The sequence below is a fragment of the Ciconia boyciana genome, chromosome 2 (genome assembly GCF_034638445.1).
Source record: "Ciconia boyciana chromosome 2, ASM3463844v1, whole genome shotgun sequence".
NCBI lineage: Eukaryota > Metazoa > Chordata > Aves > Ciconiiformes > Ciconiidae > Ciconia > Ciconia boyciana.
Window position 1 is genome coordinate 141,860,476 of NC_132935.1, and position 25,676 is coordinate 141,886,151.

The following is a 25,676-nucleotide window of genomic DNA, read 5'->3' on the forward strand; positions in this document are numbered from 1 at the left end:
CTCTGTATCCCACCAACTGCCCCCTGCCATGGTCATTCACCAGCTCTTCCACACAGCACTATTTTTCACGTGCTGTCCCCACATTCAGTGAGGTGATCAGCTTTTCTCATTCCTTAAATGTTTTCTCCTCCTTTCTCAAACAACTAGCTTCAATGCTTATTTTTCAAAAGAGCATATACAATAATGTCCTCATTTCTTCTGTGTTAATACACTATGCTGCTACCCTAATGCTGGTTTTCCAGACAGGAAAATAAATTGCTGTTTCCAGGGTCATCTCTCGTACAGAGGAACATCCCTGTTCTTCCAAAGGGACCATGTAACACATCACTCTAGCACGAATAACACTAACAGCTTTTTCACGTGTATGTCTACGGTCTCCAGCTTGAGAGATGCTGAAAAAAGAGCAAGAAGTGTCTAGGCATCTCTTGTCCCTTGCCCCCAAACTGATACCTGGGAAGCATACAGCCGAGTCTGAGCTGCTGGGAAGGAAACTAAACAGTACATGCCAGTGCTAGGAGAGCAGAAGGGAGGTGGGAGGCATGAGGACAAGGGATTAGTCTTGTGTTGGTCTGTCAGAGCAAGGTACTCCAGCATGGCTCATGCGGTTCCCAGCATCCAGCACCAGGGAAAGAAGAGACGGGAAACAGCAAAGAGGAGGCAGGAGCAGGACTGGGCGGGAAAGAACAGAACAGCCCCTGCTTGCAAAAGGGCTGAAGATCATGAAGGGGTTTTGTCCCATCTCTGCTCAGGCTGTCACCACGCATCAGGGCTGGAAGTGGGGGGCCTGAGAAAACTCCTCTCACAGTGTCCGCCTCTCTGCTTCACTGCCTCCTTCCTGCCCCAGCTGATCCACCCTCCTGTTTCTTAGCTGCCATCACCACCCCTCTGCTTATTCCTGGAACTGCCATTTGCAAACAGAAATAGACAGAGGAAATCTTCTGAGGACAGTCCTGGGCTGCATCAAAAGAAGCGTGGCCAGCAGGTCGAGGGAGGTGATTCTGCCCCTCTGCTCTGCGCTGGTGAGACCCCACCTGGAGCACTGCGTCCAGCTCTGGAGCCCTCAGCGCAGGAAAGACATGGACCTGTTGGAGCGGGTCCACAAAAATGATCCGAGGGATGGAACACCTCTCCTATGAAGAAAGGCTGAGAGAGTTGGTGTTGTTCAGCCTGGAGAAGAGAAGGCTCCAGGGAGACCTTGTTGCAGCCTTTCAGTATATAAAAGGGGCTTATAAGAAAGACGGAGAGAGACTTTTTACCAGAGTCTGTAGTGACAGGACAAGGGGCACTGGTTTTAAACTGAAAGAGGGTAGATTTAGACTGAACATAAGGAAGAATGTTTTGGGGTTGGAACTAGATGATCTTTAAGGTCCCTTCCGACCCAAACCATTCTGTGATGCTATGACTACAGGTATTTAGAGCTATGAGCATAGCTCTAACATGGCAAAGCTTAGCTGTGCAGCAAACAGCAACGAAACGCAGCACGTCATGAATACCATGACTGCCAACAGCCTTCTACAACATAACAGCACGCAATACCTTGCCAATCATATAAGTACAGAGAAATGCCATTCTTAACAGTGAAACTCATTTTCTCTCTGGACTTTTTTCCCCCCTGTATATTTGTTTCCTCTTTTGTCATACAATGTTCTCCACATCCTCAGACAAACTTGGCCCCATGGGTTTCAACTGACAGCACATGCAGGAAATTTCACTCTAGGGTAGCCTAAGGAATGCATGATCTACCACACAGCCGAGAATTGTGAAAGAACTTGAAGCTGCCAGATGCAGAACAGTCTTCCTCATACCTCCATCCAACTTACTTTCTTCCACTTGAAACTTCTGCTCACTGTGAACACACTTTGCCTTGCTACATCTCCTCTCAAAACAAAAGGAAATTAACGTTTTTCTTAGGCTGTTGCTGATCACTCTCTAGTGAGTTGTCCAGCAAGCTCCAAGCTGAGCAATCTGTCTCTTAAGGACGTGCATGCCCATGCAAAAGGATCTGTCATCCTGCTTACTGGCCATGACTCAATGGTGCTCATAAAACTGAGACTACAGGAACAGATAGAAGTCATTAGAAAAGTGCCATTCTGCTCTCTCACAAACACTGAACTCCCTCTTTGCCTCCAAGTTAAGCAATTCACAAAAAACCTGTTTGCTTTCTTGCCATAGCAACATTCTTTTCCTGTGATCCGTGCAACAGGTCCACAAATGGACGGTGTTTACCAAGTGTCACAACATGGGAGAGACATGTGGCAGCTCTTCTCTTTCAATGAAGCAAGAAACACAGTGACTTTTACCAATGCCTTTGATAACACGTCACTCAGAAGAAAAGACCACACCTGTGACCAAATTTTGCAATTCCAGGAAATTAGTTTTCCATTTATATTTTCAATCTGTTTGACTGAAAATTCATTTTAAAAGGAAAAAAAAAAAAGGTGAAGAAGGAAGGAAACTCCCCACACATTCTGAAATTTGGCCACAAAGAAGATAATTAATAAACAAAGAGAAGGCTGGAGCACATGATAGTTGATACTAAAAATACATAAAAACAAAAAAACCAAAACAAAACCCCCAAACATAACAAAACAAAACAAGGCCCAAAAAGGAAAGAAAGAAAAAAATGGCAGTCAACTGCCTCTTCCAAGTTTTAGGAAGCAGTGAAAGCGAGGATGCCAGGACTGGTCCCTAAAGTGTTTAAAAGCAGACTGATGATTTTCAACGTCACATGAATAGTTATGAACTGGGAAGGAACAGAAACGTCCTTCTGAGGGCCAGAAGTGAGGACTAGGATTACACATGCAGACCTAATCACAAAACTACTGAAGGCACGTACATAGTTTTGCACATCTGAGCCTTCAGCAAAACACTTGTGGTTGAACATGCGTTAAACCATTTGCAGGACTGGAAGTTAACAGCTAGAAGTCGTGGTGTAACAAACCACATCTATCAAGCACCTGGCTCCCTTCTGAACATCGCTTACTCTTTTTTCTTGTTTACCACAACTGTTTACCTCTGAAGTTTGCAACTTGGCCCAAACGATGGGTCTTGCCCCTGCTCCCAGTGCTTTCATGCATTTGGTATCATCAGATAGTGCATAAAAACAAAACCAGGGGGCCCAGCAAAACACACTGGCCACCGCGCACTGCAGGAGGCAGCTCCCTCTCCCTTGGTGAGCTCAAGGCTCTTCCTCCCTGATGGCCCCTGCCTGGCCATGGCGGGGGGAGCGAAGATGCCCTTCCCAGACTGCTCATCCAGGGCGAGGGTTCGCCTGCTCCTGCTGTGTTGTTCTGAGCAAAAAGAAGAATTGAAACCTGGTGTCCCACTTCCCGGCAGAGCACGGTGACTGGCCAGTTGTGCAAGGCTGGACAGTACCAAGCTGCCCGTGGTTTTAGCAGGAGTGATCTAACCTGCCAGGCTTTGTGTTTTGATGCTGTCAGCACGCGTCACTTTTGCCTGGGGCATGACTAACGGCCGTGGGCTACTCTGCTGCCTGGGGAGTATCACTGCAGCCCAGGGCTTCCGATTGTTTTGTTTAACTTAGACTTCAAACTGAGCATAAAAATGCACAATGCACGTCCTTGTGGTCTCTGTATGCCTCGATTAAAGCAGGACCAGCAGTAGGACCACGTCTCCTCCTTGCCTGAGTCTGCAGGGGCATCCCTTGCAAGTCTAACCTCCTGTTCTTTGCTAAAACTACTCTCATATTTACTATTTATCTCAGGCTGAACTACGAATTTTGGCCCAAACCAAAGATTTTTTAAAGCATTTGAACTCTAAAATACTCAGTCTGGGATCAACCCACAACAGGGAGTAATTTTTTAATTGGTCACTGAATCAGAAAATCACTTCTTAAGAGTTCCCAATTCCCCAGCCACACACAGACAGTAACAGACAAGATACGCACAGGAGCATGAATATGGTGAGATTATTTATACAACCCTGAAATTTAAAGAGGACCAATCTTCTTACAGTGAACCACATTACATTTAAGTTGAAGAAGCAAACGCTGTGGGGTGGGGGGGAAGGTTGGGAGGCTGAAAATGGACAATCCAGACTTGGATCTGGTTACCCGGAATATCCGGAATCTGTGTAACTCAAATATGCAGATTCAAGTACGGCCTGAGTTCAGACTAACAGGAACTCTGTGACAGCATAACTTCAGGGAAAGGAATTTGGTGCTGTACCACTTATGTCCAAAGTGTACAGAGGTAAAACAGATCCACAAAACAAAGCTCTTACATCCTGTAAGAGCCACTTCTTTACACAGCCACTAAGCTAATTTTCTAAAATCCAGGATAAACATCATAGCTTACTGTACTACAGGAAAAGTCACCGTCCTTCTAATTCATGCCAGTATTTTGATAGCCTTTGTACTATATTTGTAGCAGACATAACATGATGCCGTATTTTCTTATCAGCAGAAAAGCACCAAGAAAAAGAAACAAGGCAAAACCAGCCTCTGTGATGCCTCACAAAATATTTTCTATTTCAAGTTTTCCTACAGAAAGGGAAGGCCTGTATCCAGGCTATGACAGATTTCAAAACCAGATTGTAAGAGGTCATTGCAATTTACAATAAAAGGAAAGTGCTGTTACTCATGCAAAAGGTGACCCCGTGTCCCCGCCTGGCCCCAGAAGTACAAATGATGACTTACCACTGGCTACTCCCCACAACCGCTCTTCTTGGAATTGCAACATCTGATATGTAAAACCCTTTCCTTCCTCACCGATGAGGTTTTTGCTGGGGACCCTTACGTCTTCAAAAAAGATCTGAGCTGTGTCCGATGACCTCATGCCCAGTTTGTCTATCTTTTTAGCAACGTGAATGCCTGAAGAAAAAGGGGTATTAGAAAGGCCACAAAAAAATAGAAGCACAATGTACACGTACAGCATTTTAAGAAAGCGAAGTTTGCAGATGTGACGGTATGTGCCAAGATTACAGTGAAACCTACCTTTAGGAAAAACATAATAGTATTCTGGAATTTAAGAGTAAAATGGCCCACATCCCATTTTTAAGAGTTTTTCCATTTTATTTACCTAGCAAATCAGAAACTGCAATTGTAAAGGTCCCACTTTTCATTATGCCCCCAAATAATAATTGTTTACTAGTAGCAATAATCTTATTTCATGCATGTCTTGAAACAATGCAATATTTATTTGCTTATGTTTGATATTTAGTGCACTATAATCAAATGCTGGAATTCAATTCAGCAGTATTTGCTGAGTGCCTGCACTGCTGTGAAACAGTAGAGCAATATTTAATAATGACAAAAACAGAGCTATGTTTTAAGCTGCAATTAGAGAATTTCTCCTCCTGGAAATCCTCTTCCTTCCCTCTCTTCCACATTTATCCTCCCCTTTCTAGCCTACCCTGATTTTTTTTGGTACCTGTAGATGAGAGAGTTTATAATCACACCACACTGCTTTTTCCTAATAGTAAAAGGTTAGACTCAAATTCATAACTGCTACAAACACCCAACAATTCTGTATCAACTCCAAATTTTGTTAAAACTGTGTATTTTATGATGGCCTACAAAATACTGTTTCGTTCATCTAAGTAGTCACAGAAGGCTTCATAACGATCACAATTAATTCCTCTGAGTTTTCATGTGGACATGCTTGTGAAGAGGACTTGCTTCCCCACAGATCTCCCTACACAGCGCTAACTCTGACCCCACGTGCAACGGTCTGTTGGAGATGAACCTGGTTCCTTCAGGTTTGGCCACGTAAGACTTCAGCTACCTAGTCACACCAGGCAGGACTCCTTCCTGTTTTTTCTGTTCTCCTAGCTGCAAGTTCTTTCTTGCTATTGTTCAGATGCAAGCATGGCTTACCACTGTGCCATCAGAGTTTAACAGCCATCCACTGATTTTCTGTGGCAATTCCCTCGTCTTCAGTTTTTACCTCCTTGTTGCTCTGGGGCTAATGTGACTATTTGGGCTGGAAGTCAAGAATGTTTCAGAGGTAAACTGAGGCCAACAACCAGGTATGAGGATTTGTGCAAAACATGCTGATTACATCTGCCAAGTCGATATACGTAGAAAAACAGTCCTCCAAATCGGCATGTATGTCTTTGCAGAAAACCAAACATTTTACTACCCGCATACACGGTATTCTAACCAGTTTTGCGATGAGGAGGTATTCTGGCAATATTTCCCTCTTTATTCTATTATTTTTTTTCAGTCCTCTACTACTCTCTAACATGGCTTAGTAGGAGTTGGTCACTGCACAGATTGTGGTGGTCCCTCTCTGTACTTGTTTGTACCTTGCTATCCTTCATGGTTTTCAGTGAACATCTCTTTCTGACATCTCAACTTCTACTGACAGGAGGACTTCAGCCATGTGAAAATTACTTTGGTTTTGCAGGCAGAAGAAGTTGGCAGTCATTCCCTTCAAATTCATTCTCTCTGGCTGCATTCAATAAGGTTATGGAAAGTTTCATCTCTCTGCAGAGATGAAATACCAACACTATTTCCAAATGCCAAGACTGCTCTCAGAATAAGGTCCACATAGACTTCCACGCCTTCCACTCAAGATTTTTCTCCACCAGCCAATCTATAAACAGATTATGTGTTAGGAATACTTGCTTTGATATATGTTCAATGCAGGAAGAAAATTAGGACAGCTGTATAAAAATTTTTGACTCTTGGATTGAAAATTATCCAGCAATTTGCACCCAGCCATGCCAAAAAAAATATTTGTGGTTTGTTTCAGTATTAAAATCAGAGCTAAACAAACACACAATGAAACATTTACAGGCCCAAATGATTTCTGGAACATCTTTTCCTGTTGGAATGTTACTGCTTGGTTTCTTTGAGAGTCTCAGAGATCATGTCTTTGGTCTACTTCCAGCTGGTTTTATGCAATCACTGCTCCTCACCCATATGAAGATGCACTTACTGCTCTTGTTAGTGGGTGGTTTACTAAGGACTCTGCTTGAAAAAGTACAACTGTTGCCAGTTCTTTATATTGCTAAATCAATGCTGTTATGTACTTCCCCAGATCCACGTACCACAATGACTATTGAGGAAAGCTCTTACAGGTTTGGTTAGAGGAGCTAAATGTGTTAATTATTTCTATCCATACTTCTGCCAGATTGGGTTGCGTGTTCAAGTTTCCTGAATCTAGCTGCATCCCCACTTTGTTGTGCCTTACCAGTTTCACTTGGTCTTAGATTAATTCATGTTTCTCATTCAGAAGGAGGCCAAACTGCATCAGCCTCCTGTAGTGCCCCCTCTGTTGCTAGCACATGCTTTACATTTTCTCTTTTTTGAAGTCAATGATTCATAATCATCTCTTGGGCTACAATACGGGCATCAAAATCTTCCTTTACTTAATTACCTTCATTCGCTTCATAAGGGGTACTATATACTAAAAATTACCAGCAGCAGTAGAAATCATCTGCCCAGATAACTCCTGGAGTTTGTCTGTATCAAATAAATCACGAGCCATCCAATAACACACAAATCTCAATCTAGCAAGGCCAAGTGCCTGACTTACTAAAATCACTCTTAACAGAGCCATCTGTGCTACTTGCACCAGTATCACTGAGATGGATTGCTATATCTCTTCCTGGGCACTTTTTTCCCAGGCATCTTTGATTTTTAATTTTCTCCCACTCCTCCAGCCTTCTGACAATCTCTTTTATTTCCTATATTCTATCTTGAGAGAAAGGCAGTTGCTCTCTCCTGACACTATTTAGTGCCATTACAAATGGAAAGAGGCACATTTAAAATTGCAACCTGAGAAACATGCTCTTTTCCCTTTCCTGGATGCTCTTCTCTTTATTATCTCCTCCTTGCAATCTACCCTATCACTATCTGAGGACTCAGAGGACAAACCAGTGCACAAATAGTTACCAGATTAGGGCTGCAAGCCATTTGTCTATATATCTTACACACAGACATGTTACGACTTGTTAGATTCTCTTTCATCATAAGAGAAATTCAGCTTTTTTTTGAAGACATCATTAGTATGAGGAGTATTCACCTAATTTAGATATCTGCTGTGAATCCACACTGCCATTATCGAATTCCCTTTATGAGAAATGTATTCAGCAGTGTCTTGTCAAATCTGGACCATGATTTGCTCCACCCCAGAATAGATACTGTACACACCTAAAATTAGAAGAAGCAAATCCTACTTCATATCTCCAGTAAACCACCAGCTGTTGAAGTTCATAATTTGCTTTCAGACTTGGAACTTTTTTTTTTTAATCACCACATTATACAAGTACGAAACAATTAAGATTTTCACAAAAAATGCTGGACTAGTCTCCCATGGCCTTCCAGCTGCTAGCAAGGAATGAGTTACTGCTGCACCATGGATCCCTTCCTTACCTGGCCATATAGGCTGGTGACTGCAGCAGTTAGTCAGACATAACACACTCATTGTCCGTTGCGCTCGTTCTTGCGCTTTGACACACATACATCTACAGATGCTTGATAGTGCATCATTCGGTGATGTCCTCCAGACACTTTCCGTACAGTCTTGGTCTGCTGCCCTCCAAGGAGCACAATCTTTGGCAGACAGACATCCTTAGGATATATCAAAACAGCTGGAGCTTCCTCCTCACATCTGTGTCAAATGGCAGCCTTTTTCATACTTTTCCTCTTCCTGAAAAATCTCACTTCTGATATGACCCACCCACTGAGCACAATCAACCATCTTAATACTTCATTTCAAAAGGTCACTAATGTTGGTACAGTGACCCTTTTGGAGGTCAATATCTGTATCACACAAAAAAATGAAAGTATATACACTTTGAGGAATGCAATTTTTGTTTCTAGGAAGACTTCTACACTTCTGCAGATCAGTTTCAGGTGACTCAGGCAATTTTGCCACTCAAAATCTATTCACTGCAGGTAAAGAAGGTCTGTGTATATGCTGTGTGACCTAACAACACCCTCCTCTAAAGCTACAATGACTCACATGTCTTTCTGGAATAAGCAAAGTAGCTGAAAACCTCCAAGTCAATTTCTGTATATTTGATCTGCCTCCAACAGTGGGTTGGCTGCTTTGTTGTTTTTGGAAAACTGATCTCGGAGAAGTAGCATTGCATCTGTACTCTGACCCCTTCATGAAAAATCACAAGGAGGACTTCATGCAGATGGCTGCTAAGTGAGTTTACCTGGAAATTCAGGGAGATTCTGGCTCTGAGTTACATGTTTGCTCATCACTTATCAATACGGACAAACTCAACAACTAATGAAGCAGCTCAGGCCCATCTTCTGTGAGCTCCCATTCAAAGCCTGTCTTGCATGAGCAGCGGTTGTAGAAACTCACAACCCACTCAGAACTTGCTTAATTCCCCAGGCAACTCACTCACTTGACTTACTCTATACTGAAATTCACTTACAAGACATCCCCCTCTTTTACAACATTGGAGACCTGGGTTTTGTTCTCAGTCTGGTCTATTAAGTGAACATATGGACCTTCACTTCACTGCCATGGTGGTGTCCCTACATGTGAAATGCTGATAATGACATAAATTTTGTATGTAAAATACTCTGAATTGAATGAACAAAAATGCCATAGGTTTTAATGTTTTATATTAATATATAAATACAGCAATATACAGTATTATATATTAAACAGATATTATATATTTGAAATATGTGTTAAAATATATTATACATTATATATCAAATAAATTAATATCTTACATAATTTTCTAAATATTAAAATAAGTGAAAACCAAAAAGGTTTAAAAACTTTTGAACAGTTATTAAAACTGCAAAAGGTCCCCACCAACATAACCTTAACCGTATCCTCTCTGAATGATGTCCTTTATGAATACAGCACATTATTGCTGCAAGGTCTGCAGAGTACTCAGGAACAGACACTGAGTGGACTGTACCACTGAAACCTGTACCCTTAGATTAGGATGTATTTCTTCAGTGTCTTCACCCAAATTACTAGTCTTCTTCAAAAACAAATCCCTGCTTCCAAAATCTTTGAAGGTTTCACTCCAGCCCACATTCAACTCACAGACTGTTTTTGTAATTTAAACTGCTAACGATAGTAGTGCCCTGGCAAAAAGATCCCTTTGCAGAGCACAGCCATGAAATGCCCTGGGTATGCCTGCACTTCTCTTCAGCAAGCCCACCAGGTTGGGTGGCAGAAGATGGTTATCGGAGGAATATCAGGACCATCCACACAATACAATCACGGCACAGCATTGCATCCTTCTAGTATTCAATGCAGCTGGTCAGTAAGCCCACCCAAACAGAGTCAGATACTGCCCACAGACTCCTGGGAGGCAGGTGTTGGTGTGTGGGATAAGATTGTTTTGGGAGCTATTTCCCATGTATTTCCCAAGTTTGAAATCTCTAAACTCTTTATCCTTCTATTTTCACATGTTTGAGAATCACTTTCAGTATTTTCTGAAGAAATAAGACAGCAAGCTTAAACATACTTCTCCATTCATTGGAAAAAAAGTATATATTCTGTTCACCAGTCCTCATACAAAACAGGAAAGAGTTTTACACAATTTTGGAAAGATAATTTAAGAACATTTTACATATAGTTCATATGTCGCAAAGATCTATGTAAATAGAGTAATACATTATTTATTTTGTGGACTGTTTGCATCTTAATGCCTTTTGGGGACAGAAAACTAAGATAAAAGTTTTGTGGAACTTCTCCAAAACTAAAAGACACTGGATGTTACAACTTCCAAAAAAAAAAAAAAAGTTGGCTCTATTTTTAATTATTTCTTTGAGGCATTAATTTTGTCCTTCGCATTGACTTGTCTATTCATTCTCACAGAAAGTTATGAAATATTCCCATGCAGATGTATCTGAACAACTTTTATACATTTATTTTTGGTGAAAAGGACTCTCCATATCAAATTATTTGGGAGTCACAAGCTGAAGTCTGCAAAATATTTAACTTCCTTCTCATTTCCTCTTGTCCCCTACTTCTTTGTGGAAGTGTGCAACTGCATTTCAGAACCAACTTTGTATAACAGTTAAACACCTAACTTAGAAGACCATTTATGGGTGCAGTCCTTTCTGTCAAACACCTTTCCTTCTTGTATTGGGCATGCACAAAAACACCAATAAAATCAAATTAGAAGAGAAAGAGTTCTGTGTTATTACCAGGCAGATTCATTGGCAGACATATGAGAGATTTATTTCGATGGGGAGGTCCTTCATTGGTGTTTGCCAGCAGGCACATCCAGTCCGCTTGGCACCCGGACGTAGTCCACATCTTACCACCATTTATGACATATTCATCGCCTTTTCTCACAGCTGTTGTCTTGATACCTATTTCAAAACATAGGAAATGAAGGGTTAATTCTTGTGAAGGAGGGATAAGCTGGTCCCTGTATGACTAGCAGAGTTACTCCCTTGCTCTCAGACAGATAACTAATATTTGATTCTCCCTTTATACCCCCCAAGTCCTCTAACCCTTCCGGGCTGCACAAGGCAGACCCGTCTGGACAACTCTTGGAAGGCAAGCCAGGGAAGCCAGACCACTTCTCTCGCCCTCCTTTAGGTGGAGTCTTCATCCCAGTTGATGAAAGCAGAAAACTTTCCCTATGTAAATTTGGTCATCAAAAACTCTGGCCAGAAACATTTCAGTCTGAGGTGACCTATTACGCATTTCTGTTACTGTGCACGCTAGTCACTGAGGAGGCCATTAATTTCAGAGTCCTGACTTAAACAAACATAAGCCTCAGTATCTGTGTATGCATAAAGATATACATACACGCACTTCCTGCATGTTCTTTGTCAGAATGGCGTAATAAATTCAAAGCTAGTAAACTTTCAAAAGGCCAAGTCTAAATGCTAAGAATGTCTGTACACAAAGGAGTTCCAAACACCTGCTATTTATACCCCCTGGAAAAAAACAATCTTATTTTCATCCGTGAGTGTTCACATCACACTGCAAGCAGCCCTAGCTGCAACAGACAGCCAGAGTGAATCATTAGTTATTATTTACACTCCAGGAGAATTTCCAAAAGGCTGTCTTCTTTCCTCTGCTATTGATCTTCTTCAACTAAAACCCCAACTGAGGAAGACTCTCCAACAGATATCTAGCTATAAGTAGGTGATGGTATAAGAGAACCCTACCACACCCCTAATAGCACCTGTAAACCTAATGAGACTATCAAGTCCATAAGAACCCACCTACTGAGGGAGGCAGTAGACTTGGAGGGTGGGAGCCAGACACTGAGTGGAGTGGGCAGGCACATTTAAGTCAGCTGGTTATACCTTCATACACACCCACCTCAATCTGCCCATGAACCTTCTTCCCAAGGGCTCCAAACATAAAACAAACCAAAACCAAGTATCTGATCTTCATTTACAAGATAAACTGGGACTGAGATCAGCATGGCTGAAAAGAAGCCTTGTTAATGAAGGAACTAGGGAAAAATGATGGGAGAAAATTGTATAAGGTATAAGACAAGGGAGTATCAGATATAGCTATGGCTAAAGGAACTTAAAAGCAGGTAATGATGAACGGCAAGGGAGAGTACTAATGTGGATAAAAACAGTAGCCACATAGCTATTCAGTCAATGAAAGGACTATGCCAAATCTGTCCAAGGGACTTGATATGAAATCTGTATAATAATGACGGCCAACCAACTGAAGGAATCCGAAATACTGATGCTTATAATAGATGGACACAGACACTGGACAGTCACATACATGGAGACTAAATAATAAATGAAGGACACACAAGAGCCGGAATAAGAATTACAACACTGTACTGAAGTAGCGTGAAAAGGATGGGAGCATACACAGTGATTTACATCACACATCCCTTTGTTGTGGAACAGCTACTGAAGGGATTAGATAGAGGTCCCATGGAAGGTCTGCAGAGGAACAATGAGCACTGTGATGTTATCACAGATGTAAACAGTTCTTGCAAGCATGGCGTCACAGGAGACTAACCACCCAAACACAGATTAATGAACAAATGCCTTTCTAATGGGAATGTTCAAGTACTCCCAGATGTGATGGTTTGACAGTTTGCTTCAGACACTTGAGAAACAGCTATTTAAAATCAACTTATGAAGAGTTGATTCTCTTTAACTTTAATTAGAAGAAAGATGATCAAGTCAACAAGTAAGTTTTATGTTTAAAATACAGCAGGCTTTGAAAACCTACTTAACAATCTACTAAAGTCAAGTGGCTTCAGTCTCAGGGATATGGCTATGAAGATAATTCAGAATATTTGACTGTAATTATCCTCCCTGATAGGGCATAGCTCTGGGAAAAGGCTACTTCAGTCAGTGCTCCATAACTCATTTTTGGCAGGTCCACACCACTGGCCCTGTAGTGCCTATAACTGAACAACTTACAGAACGTGCTGTGAGGGCCCCTTCTAGGAAAGACCACAAGGCATCATCGAAAGGCATATAATACAGATGGTGCCATATAAGCAACCAGGGCTGGTCACTTCACCATTCAAATCACAACATACTTGAGCCTCAAGTTTTCTTCTCCACTGTGCTCTTGAGTCCAGCCATGCATCTAAATAGATCTGACAAAAGGCAAGGTTGGCTTCAACTTTTAAGGTCAATATGATGATCAAAGATAGGCAATGAATATCCTTAAAGTAAAAAATGAGGAACACATATCTGGAATTTACATCATCAGCATAGGAAAAAAAAAACCCAAAACTTGCATGAAATAATTTCAAGTCTCACTGAATGAATAATCACTTCAAAAAACAGGAGAAGGCCTACAGGAAAGGGAAGAGATTAGTTATCAAAGCTACAGTTTGGAGGTCAGAAGGTAAGAACTATCACAGGTCAAACTAAGTTAAATCTTGCAGATGAAAACCAACAAAATTGAAGAAGATTGAGGCAGCAAACAAAAATGTTTCAGCCACAGAAATGAAAAGAGAAGGAGAAAAAAAACATGAGACATATAGAGGACGCCTCAAAACTAAAGAAGTATTTCACACGAGATTACAAAAAGATTCACAATATAGCTGACAAAGAAAGACATCTACAGGAAGGACTGTACAGAAATTAAAATTAGTGAAAAAAGAGGTTGTTGGTTTTGGCAATCCGCACAGCCTCAGAATACATTTGGAAAGAAAAGATAATTCAGTTTACCAGTTGTATCTTATCTAAAACCAATCTGATTTATTTATAACGAAAATGGATTTTCTAGAGAAAAGCAGAACAGGAAAAATCCTGTTGGACCCAAGCAAACTAAAATTGATGCTACTAGGTAACTATGAGTTAAAATTTTGAAAAGATAAGAATTAGGACAAAAGTGGAAATGTGGGTAAGGAACTTGGCAAAAGGGAAATTGCATCAGGTTGCATTAAAAGAGGACGTGCTGATGTGCAGGGAGGGTACTATTGGAGCTCCTCCTTGGATATCAGCCTTTGGACAAAACCTATTGAATATTTTCATTAATTATCTTTAAAAGAAGAATAGGAATACACTAATGAAATTTGCTGGTGACACAAACTTGGGAGACATCACCAACACAGAAAACTGAGGTATCGCCCAGCAAGAAAGGAATGATCTTGAGTTTTCAAATTCAACATGGCAAGTACAAGTACTTAGGCACAAAGTAATAAGAATGATTGCTGTATCTTACAATGTTAATAGCAAACTGCTAATGAAGATGATCTGCATAGTTAATTACAAGATTCACAAGCCAGCAAACTGTTGTATAACATTACACATCGGAGGGTAATATTCCTATTAGGGTTGGAGAAGTATTTGTGCCATTATAGACACCATGTGCAAATTTGTTTTTTCATGCTCAAAAAAGACAACCTAAACCCAGAGAAGCAGAAAGATTGGATTCCACTGAGACAAAATGGGGCAAGATGTCTACCTCTTCAGCATAGATATGAACAGGGTTACTTCGTGCAGTTGCCCGGAAGACATAACTTGAAGAAAGAGGAAGTGTCCTCCATGATGTCTTCTTGCATATCCCCCACAGACTATCAGCAAAACATTATATAAATTGTGGAACAGTAGTGAGATAGAATGAGACAAAATCATTAAAACCTACAAAAATGTGTATGCTTTGTGGTACCAAGAATCCTGAAATTAAAGAAAGACACTTTCTATACCAACTGTTCTATACTGTTCTGCTTCTCGGGTCATGTCTGTGCTAGTTTTGTTGTACGTGGTCAATACTATGTACAATATACAACAACTACGTTTGAAAGCAGACAGGTGCTCCTTCAAATTTACTTGAAATTTATATTAGACTAATATACACAGTCCTTTTTGTTCTGTTGAATTTTGAATAAATTAATTCCAGGCACCTTCACTTCTCATGTAAAGAAACACTTTTTTGTCTTCTGTCTTCACATCACCTTTGTTCACATCACAGTTATTTTTGGAACTGGCAGAAGAAAATGCTAGAGATACCTTACTCTGCATCATTCTTCAAAATATACTGGCTCACATGGCAGAAGCATGTCCCCAACCTTAACATGTGAATAGTTGCTATGCTTTACTACCCCTTCACTTATCTAAGGGAGACAAACATCCCAATAGCGTGAGAAACCAAAGGAAGTATCAAGTGCTGTTTCATGCAGTTCAGTCTACTTTAAAGCTGGGCCACCTGGAACTTATATGTTCTCTCTGCCTCCTGCAAACCAGTGCTACTCAGAACATAAGCTAGTGCTGCTCATGCCTAACTTGTCCATTTAATTACCCTTTAGAAGCATTGTAAGCTGTTTTCTGGATTTATACTAGGGATCAGATCTTCCATGACAGGTGAAAAAGTATCGTCATTTCATCCTGTAGTCTGCCTCCCAGATGCAGTCTGGGTTCATGAGATAATCCTAGTTGATTCCAAATTTCTCTTTAACTGTATTAGTCCAAGTGTATCATACCAATTAAACTAGATGATAAACAACATGCAGCTAAAAGAATATTTATGTTACTTATTACCTGGAGCACTGCATCAAAAAATTAAAATCATATTTAGAAACTTCTGATAATCATCTAAGTAAACTAGACAGGCATTAATTAAAATAAATGATGTTGTATTTCCTACATTAGCAAAATTCAAATTTCAAATTATTTTAATGAAAAACAAGTCTATAAAAATTATGGAATTTTTTCTTATGAACAAAATCAATTAACTAGAAAGGAAAACAGCAATAGATCATAGAGGAAGATTTAGTCCCATTATTTCATTATCCCCATTAACCCTCTTGAAAACTACCTGCTGCACCCTTGCTCTAACACTGAATAATTATCTATTTGTCTTGAGAAAACAACCTGAGTTTGGTCAAGGAGGTGGACATAGGACTCTGCTGATCAAAAAACTTCTGTCAAACTCAGCGATTTTGTCTGCAGGAACACGTCTCAGTAATTTGTAAGAGCACAATGTATTCAACTTAGCCATCCTGTGTCAACACAAAACCTCTAAAAGTGGTTTCTTGTCATTCCCTTTTCCCTGAAGTCCACAATTCACAGTCAGAGGAGGTATCTTTTACTTTTTCTACAATATCTGTTTTAATTTAATTGTTCAAATTATCTATTGCCTCAGGAACTTCAGAATAATAGTTTCATTTGTCCATGTTTTTAAGCATATTCTTGCACTAAAACAAGAAAAATTGTTGCATGCAAAGTAGCTAAATTAAAGCTAATAGATTTGACATGGCAAATTCTTCATTAGCTCTAAATAAAACAATCACCAGTTCAGAGACATTTTTGCTGCACCGGAACAATGGAAGGGGCCGAGGTGAGGTAAGAATGAGCGAGAGGAACCCATCGTGAAAGTGATGCCATCATTTTCAGAACGGACTAGCTCTGCGATTTGCCCACGTTCAGTGGGGAGGTCTGTTTTAAGGAACTGCAAGTTTTAGTACAGTTGAACAGGCCCCACCCCTTATCACGTACGTCTGCAGGTTTGCACAACGGAGGGTGGCTGTGCAACTACAGGAGGTGCTGGAGTGCTCCCTGCCCGCCGTGAGCTCGGACAGAACAGGGAAGGCAGCAGCAGGACAAACACTAGGAGAAATCCAGGGCCAGCACGACAGCTGCATATTAATCTGTTGTGCTCAGCCTATACAGGGTTATAGCTATTGATTCACTGAAAATACATTCAGTTTGATTGCTTTTGGCTGCATCAGAGGCATATGTTACTGCTCCTGGAATATTACTTTTTGCCCTCACTGCACCAGACTTTCCTTCCTTTGTATTTCTTACAAATGATAGTGGCAAATGGAAGGGTCAGGGAAACCAGATTCTTTCCATTAAAATACCAGGCTGTCCAAAATTGGCAATTTGCTAGGTTAACTTACTTGCGACATCTGACCCAGCTCCAGCTTCACTGATTCCCAAGCAAGCCACAAAATCTCCAGCTATAGTTGGTACAAGGAACTGTTTTTTCAACTCATCAGAACCAAACCTGCAACAATATAATGAAAAAGATCAGATATTAAAACTTTTGAAGGTAAACTTTATTTACAAGTTAGTTACAAATTTAGTTATCCCCACAGAGTCATCAATTTTCCTATGACGAGGTAAAATCTGTCCAGAGCCAAAAGACAGAATAGATACCCTCCAAAGCTATGATTCAGAGCCTTCACCAGAAGTGCAGCCACAATCATTTTAAATAAGGTTTTTACAAGTATTCAGGAATCTTACTCCCACAGAAACGTGTGGTCTAGATGCCCAAAGTTTGATCTTTATGACTGTTGTTTTGAGAGCTATCAGATCTAAATAAACATAGTCCCTGGGGTTTCCCCCTCAACGCTCCTGCACCAGTCTGCAGTCAGTCAGGATGGAGGACCGGCTCTCTGCATATTTTCTGACTTTTGCACCAGCTCTTTGCCAGGTTTTAGTGGTGACTGAAAAGTTATGACATGTGATGGCCACCCTCTGCAAATAACTGTATTTACATTATTAATATTTCACATCTGCATTTAAATCACATAGTGAAATCCATTAGTGCTTCTTCCCAGCCATTCTTTTAGTCCCCACAAAACTAAAAAGGGAAACGGCAAACTGTTGATGGCATTTTAACACAAAAAATTCACTTGGCCATATTTCAATTCAGTTAAGAGGCACCCTCTTTTTTTCCAATGTTTAGCTGCTTTCATCGATTCAAAACATGGTCCATCTCATTTCATGGTCGATTTTGTCCTAATTAACATTCACTGATTTGGTCTTGCAACGTGAATGGTGAGCTCATGGTCTAGTTCTTGAACCTCTCTTGTGCTAGACTGAAAAATTCCTCGGGTCATGAGATACCTCTTCTGTGAGCAGAAATCCACAAAAGTCAAGTTCCTCCTCAGCCTCCTCATCGGTGTGAGGCTTCTCAGGTCAGCATCTCCACTCATCTCCTTAGGCTCGCTGGCTGTCTAAGCAGGCTGCAGTTATCTGGGCCCTCCTTCTAAAACACTGTCCCAGTACTTCCAAAGGAGTGATGCCGTTTTAGCTAAGACTCTGACCCTTCCCCTCCGCTCCAATCCTGACACAAAACAGTCAAAGGACACGGGACGGCCAGAGAACAGACTGGGAGGTGGCAGACACTTTCACTTTGTGCACATAGGGAGCTCAAGTCCCAGTCCTGTCCTTGCTGATAATCATGGCAGCAATCCCAAATAAATACAAGAAGCGAGCTTGGAGTGTTTACTCCTTCCTCCAGCATACTGGGACAAAGTCCCCATGTCTGTTATGTACCTCCCCGCCCTGCCCAGGACATGATCAAGTATGGCCAGCTGAACATTTATTAGACAAAAGAAAAAACCAAAACCACAAACAACCAACAACATGAAAAATCAGATTATGAGAGGAGCTAGCAGGGAGTTTTGGCAACGCTTTCTGATGCTTAAAATTTTGCCAACCTTTAGTTATTTCAACAGAGGATTTCTATGACAAGAACTTTCCTCAGAATGTTTCTGGTTTGATATCTTTCTTTGTTTGGTTTAAGTTCCAGAAAACAGTTCAGCTCTTCCCATAAATGAGGCTACAGCAGAATTTATTTTGCAATTATAAAAAAAGCCTGGCAACACTATCTTCAGAAGATCATGGTTCTCTATGCCTTGCAGGAAGGACATGCAGCTCAGCAAGCAGCTAGCTATTGTGTTAGAAATACGTTGTTTTGGTAAAATTCTACCCATCTTAAATGCATCCCAGAAAAACCTCAGGTTTGCACAAATGCAATACGCACTTCTTCCCAGTTTTACAGCTCCAGAATTAGGAAACTGTTTGCAAGACTTGAGCTCTGACTCAAGACAGACCAGACTATGTCTGCTTACTGGACCGGGGCCATACCCCAGAGCATAGTTTCCCATGGGATTGACTGTGCAGCCTTAGCATCGCTCTAAAATTTATTTTCATACATGTGTGTACGTATACACACACGAGTCTACAGTCAATAAACTGGAGCTCCTTGTTGATGCTGGGTAACCCAGAAGTCCCAAGTGTGAGATTCTTACACACTAAGAGTTGCAGGAAAGTGGTCCATCTCTTGTTGCTCCATGCTTTATAAGTAACATTGATGGAATGTCATGAATACAAACACAAAAATGACAATCGTATACAATCTTGTAAATGGTGGGTAAAAGGAAAATAAAACCATGGCAAAATACAGATGTAAGAACACTTCCTTGATCTACATAGTTCTGTTTATGTGTTCTGCCAATTAGAAATTTTAAGTCACCTTTATTCATCTCAAATATATATAAAAATCTGGTTTCTGACAGGTTAGATTGCTACATTGAATGAAAATATGTCTATCGCACATCACTATTCTGACTTAATTGGGCTGATAATCATCTTGGTAGAACCACAGATCTTATTCACTTTTGTTTCTTCTGCTTCTGGGGAAAAAAGCTCAGCTGAAGTGAATTAATTAAATTAGTAAGGAAAGTTCTGAGTAGAACTGACAGATACACTAGTATGATACACTATTAAGTGCAAATTGAAATTCTGAATACGAACAGCTGCAGGCAGTTGTAACACAGCTCTCAGCTTTTCATCAACTCAAGCTTTCTTGCACTGAAGCTCACACATTTGAGCACTATTCACCACCAAAGCAAAAATAAAGGAAAAAAAAAAAAAAAAAAAAGAGAGAGGTTTTCAGATGATCTATACATTATTCTACAGTATCTCAAAGACAACTCAGTAGTTTACTCATGGACTTCCTAGGAATACAAAGAAGATTTCTTTTAGGCAAAGAAGGGGATAACTCTGACCTCCTGTCACTTTCCTTCTTACACACTAGCAAGAGGTGAATTTCTCCCAATTCTCTGTCTGTTCTGCTCCTAGACTCAAACTATTAATAATCCAGCAACCACGTGCCACACTTTCGCTTCAGTGTAGTCCTGCACAGGCATCCTACCCTCTGATGTCCAAGTCCAGCTAAGCAGTATTCCTTGGATCTTCAAGATACAGGAAAAGAAGCAAGAAAAAACAAAAGGGAAGAGATGCTCTTTACAGGCACAGAAAGGGTTAGAAATGCATGGTGAACAGCAGCAAGCACCCTTGGGCAGCATGGAAGCCTCATTAAGTTCAGTAATTTACATAACCTGGATTTAAAAGAATCCACACTGCAATCAGCTTTCTCTCCTTGAGTCCCTGTTTCAGTCAAGATAAGAAGACATGCAAGTTTAAAAACTCCACATTTAGAAAACTTATTTACCTTTTGTGAAAGATGGCATAAGAAAAAAAGCAATAAGAGAAGTGCTCTTAAAAAAAGCAATAAAAAAGGCTCCCAGTTTTTATCAAGCCTTTAAGCTTCAGTTATTTGAAGATTTTATGAAATAAATTGCTCAGTTTGAGCTACTGCTACATTCTGAAAAGAATACAGATGAGAAGCCTGTATGAGACTACCTGATGGGTATGACTACCTCATGCAGATAAGACTACCTGAAGGGTTTTGGTTAAGAACGATTACGTCAATCTTCTACTTATTTAGGAATGCATTTTGCACTAAAACGCAGGTATTGTGAAAGAGGAGTCATATTAAAGACCACCCTTTTCAGATCATGCAGTTTTTAAGAACTACTCGTGTGGCTGGTGTCCTGCTGCCACCACACCAGCTCTGGAGACCTCAAGGCTGCCCACCAGACAACCTGCCACCGTAGTATGGCCAGGCTGTCACCAGGAGCTGGAGAACCTCAAAGGTATAGGAACAGTGAAGCCGTTTTGAAGAAAGCTAGTTGAGAAGCAGCTGCTTGACTTCATATTGCCCCACCGTATTGCTCTGGCCAGGTTAGACCCTCACAGGTATTCAAAACCACAAAGCAGCACAACTGGCTATGGACGTGACATAACTAGCCATCACGACACCAACGCTTAATGATACTTTTTTTAATGATGTGTTGAAAGCTGTGCCTGTAACAGTCTCTGCTCTGGCTCAGGGCAAGACCTGGCCTACCCTATGCACACTATACAAATTAAGTACCAAATGTTAGAGCGAGACAACTCAGTACGTCTGTTCTTGAAGAAGCACAAAACCAAGCTTCCCTTATGCGTTGCCAGTGGGAAAGCCACTCGGCTCTTGAATGACCTCTTCCCATTTTCACCCTTTTCCCAGCTGATCAAGGTGATGATCCTGCTTGTCAAAACCGCTGTTCTGATTGTCAGCTGCAGCTTCTCTCCTTTACAGCAAACAGGAAATAAAACTATAAAACAATAAAACTAACTTTTTGGACATTAATTCTCAGGTATGCTGCTGTTCAGGATGGAGAAAGAATCAGTGATGAGTAAGCTGATGAAATAGAAAAGCATTCTCTTCCCACTAAATAATCATCATTATCCTTACCGTTTTCCGGTAAATAATTGGGGGCTGGGGGGAAGAAGAGGAACGTTTACTGCCTATTGACAAGATAAAGGAGCTCCACACTGATCTGGTATCACTATGGATGCATCACCCCATAGGGTTTGTTTTTTTTTTAAACAAGCCCAGGGAAATGTATCTCATTCACTGCCTCAGCTGAGAGCTGCTTTCTCCACTTTACTTGTAAGCATGAAAGCAAGTGAAGTATTACATCTGAATGCATTTGAAAGACCTGACAGAGAGTTATGTTCAGAACCAGGTACATCAAAGGTCAGATCACTACTGACAAAATATTTTGCATTTAGTTCTCAAATTTAGAAAGTGCTACTGCTTCACTTAGAGGAATCTGGGGGGAAAAAATGGAGCAGTCTGGGCATCTTCAAGTGAAACAAAACTATTTTCTCCTATATTTGTCTGCACAGTAGAAGTGCATATAAATCAAAATCTGCAGGGTTGCTTCCAAGTATGACCATGAATATAACTTTCTGAAGGTTGTCAAAAAAACCCATAAAGAATGAAGGAACAGTGAAAAGGCAAACAGATAGAGGTAACATTTTCAAAACTGATTATTTATATAATTAAAACTGTTACTGCAATGTACTTCCCATTTAACTGAATATCTCAAAGACCTTCACAAACTAAGACTTGCAACAGCTTGTCACTGAAGCAAGAAACCCATGGAAGTTGCAGAAACAGTATCAGGAAGTATCCTGACTCTAGATCTTTTAAAACTTTATTTTTCCAAAGTATGAAAATTTAAAAAGCTCTATGTGTGCATGCGCATATGTGTATCCATCTGTTCAAACTACTGTGCTGCCTATATATCTAATTGAAGCAACACCTCTAATTTATGGTGGCAGAAGATCTTCATGATGTATCACATTCACTGAGTTGGTTTGCAGATGCACTCAATACATGCTTGATGAATGCTGAATAAAGCCCAAAGTTAGGAAAGCCAACAAAGGGCTCCAGACTTCTTTTTAGAAGTTTTTTAGGGGATGATGGTTGATTCCCATATTACTGTTTACTTTGTGCATTGCTGATGCATCACATGTAACAATGCATAGTTAAGATGCAAAATTTGGATTATAACTTTGAACTTGTTTAGGATCACCACAGTACACAGATACCTTTAAAAAAACCATCCAGGTTTTGAGTGCAATTTGAATCCATGACCCAGGACAAGCAGTTAGCTCGCTCACTATACTGCATGAAGTAAATCTGCACCCATACAAAATTTCCTGTAGCAACCAGCTTTCTCTTTTCATTACCAAGTCTCACTTTTACATCTTAAGAGTGGGACACTGTACTGTATAACCAGTCAGTGGAATTGACTTAACAGTGGAGGAAAAGTTCACTAATACAGATGCAAATTCAATTACAGATTTCATCATAGGAACGACATTTTCACATTTACTTTCCAAAGAACATCCACTTTAGGATTTCACTAGCACAAACGCATGTAGCTTCACCACTTTACTACAGCGGAACAGAGTAACAGAAGGCCAAAAAACTGCAATGGAACAAAATCCTGTCGTCTTTTACCCACAGATGTTTTTAAACCCTTGGGACTAAAAGGCTATAATGGGGGCAAGCTACTGTTCTCTGAAGTCTTTTAAAATACTAGTTTTATTTTCAGTTGGAGTATAACTAAGCTACTGTTGCAACAGACATACTGAACTCCATGCTTTCAGCAAGCTTTTGGTGTATTACACAAAGGAGAAGAAAACTTTTTGAAAGATCTCCCATGGCTGAGACCTCCGAAGTTGCACATACCTAGCAGAAGAATAAATGCATGTCAAGGGAACAGAGCCTACATTCCAGACTCTACAGTGGATTTACAGGCATTTTCATTCAGAATGGGAAAAAAACCCCCAAACAACCACCAACAAACAACCCAACCCTAAAATGCTCTTCTGTGCAAAAACTCCCCTCTTGTATATCTGATTTGTGCAGAGAAATTCCTGACTTCATCATCATTATTTGAATTTAATCCTCCCCACCACCTTCCAGAATTTTAGGCATATCCATATTCCAGGGGCAAACTGCTGGACCAGCCTGTCACCTCCCTCTAGTTTTGCAAACTTCTGTTTTGATGCAGAACGTCTGTGAAACTACTACATCAAGAAGAAGTTGGTAACTGCCACTTTTATTGAGGGAGGGAAAAAAAAACCAAACCAAACCAAAAAAACGGTTTCAGAAAGTGCAGGAGCCTGAATGATAGCAAGTGATAAAAGGGGAACAGTGACACAAGCAGATAAGAAAAAGCAAAATGAGTAATTGCCTGGAATGGGCGTACTTAGGAAGCATGATACATGTGCTACAACTTTAGGACTTACACCAATATTGGTCATTATTTCTGAAGAGTCACAGACAGTGAGGAACACCTTGTAAAGCTGGAAAAAAGCAAGTAAATTATAAAATAGAATTAGATTGATCCTAATCATTACAACTAAATGCATCCTTAGTATGACTGCACTGCGACATCTGGCTAAGAAAAAACACCAACATGAATAGGGGGATTCTGGAATTAAAATTGTTTTATTAGTTGTGGCACCAAGGTTCTGTGTTTGTAAACATATCATCTACTATTAAACAAGGCCTATGTTTTAATATATAATATTCTAACATTAAAAAAAAAAAAAAAAATCTGTATTTTCTCCCCTAAATCAAACTGAGAGAGGTAGAGAGCAGGTTCCTTCCTCAAGCATTACTGAAGAGCAACTAGACAGTAAATCTGCACAGTAATGTTTTTTTCTACTTTTATACAGATTGGGTTTTAGGCCTAAACACATGACAATTTGGGTTTTAGGCTAAACCAAACTTTCTGAAAATTACCTTGTAAGAGCAGGAGTAGCCATGCCAGCTTGCACTCCAATAGCCATAGGAATACCTCCGCAGCGGATGTTTCCCAGCTCTTCTGCCACTGCAATGTTATAGGAGAAGTCCAAGCCCATGCCGCCATATTCTGAGGAAAAAAACAAATCTATGACACTCATGTTCTAGACTGGCATAAGCAACAAGAAAATAAAAAAAAATATTGCTACTGCAAGGACTGGCCAACTGCAATTTCACTGCTAATTTTTAAATATCTGACAATTATCAGCTTTCCTTTCAGAAAAGCAATGCCACGCTATTCTTTACAAAACCTGAATTTAAAATTACACCTGCTGCAATCACCCATGTGCACATCAGGTCACCTCTGAATATCCTAAGTAGCATCATTACTTTTACTGGAAACAGCAGGTAAAAGTGACCTGCTGCTGAAAACGACATCAGAAAGCAAAATTATTCTTTTTAACAGCAAGGTCATATGAACAAATCCCCACAAGGTAAGAAGTGCTTTTATTTCTCCATGATAATGCCCGACACCCGCTCTCACCACCCAATGCACTCAAGCAGAGCTCATCTTTCTCACACGCAAAAGTCAAGTCAGCACAGAGCAAGACCACGTGCAGGTCATGTCCCTATATTAAGTTACTGTCATAGCTCAAAATCCACGTTAGACACAAGTACAATACCAAATACGCGTATTTCATATCCTGGCACCTGGTCGGTGCAGTCATTAAAGCATTTTTCATTAGCAGGAGGCTGACAACCTGGGGTGCCGGCCGGGCACCAGCACGGGCCGTTCCTCCTCCCCACATTCCAATCCGCAAATTCAATTAAAGAGGATATTATTCTTCACCTCCTTCCCATGCCCAGCACTGATAAATCCACCACGTAGCAAAACACAGAAAAGGGCTACATTGCTATCTATGATGGATGAGGTAATTTCTAGCTGTATTAAATAGTTTATAGTCCAAAGGAAATACTGGGAGAAAGAGAAGGTTACTGCTTGACGTCATTAGTTGACTGAGAAGCTTTGATTAGATGTTTTCCTCCTTTTTTGCTTTTTTTTGGGTTTGTTTTTTTTTTTTACTCATTTGAAGACCA

At 40.5% G+C, this 25,676-nt stretch overlaps 1 protein-coding gene across 1 annotated transcript in view; it reads right to left on the reverse strand.

Annotated features, from left to right (window-relative positions):
• The window catches only part of LOC140648377 (probable acyl-CoA dehydrogenase 6), a 95,512-nt gene that overhangs the window by 11,862 nt on the left and 57,974 nt on the right, over positions 1 to 25,676 (reverse strand). Inside the window, exons 3-6 of the mRNA XM_072854256.1 lie at positions 24,579 to 24,708; positions 17,254 to 17,360; positions 11,105 to 11,272; positions 4,658 to 4,831 (exon numbers count right to left, since the gene is read on the reverse strand). Coding sequence (XP_072710357.1) covers positions 4,658 to 4,831; positions 11,105 to 11,272; positions 17,254 to 17,360; positions 24,579 to 24,708 — 579 coding nt within the window. The remainder of the gene's footprint in view (positions 1 to 4,657; positions 4,832 to 11,104; positions 11,273 to 17,253; positions 17,361 to 24,578; positions 24,709 to 25,676) is intronic.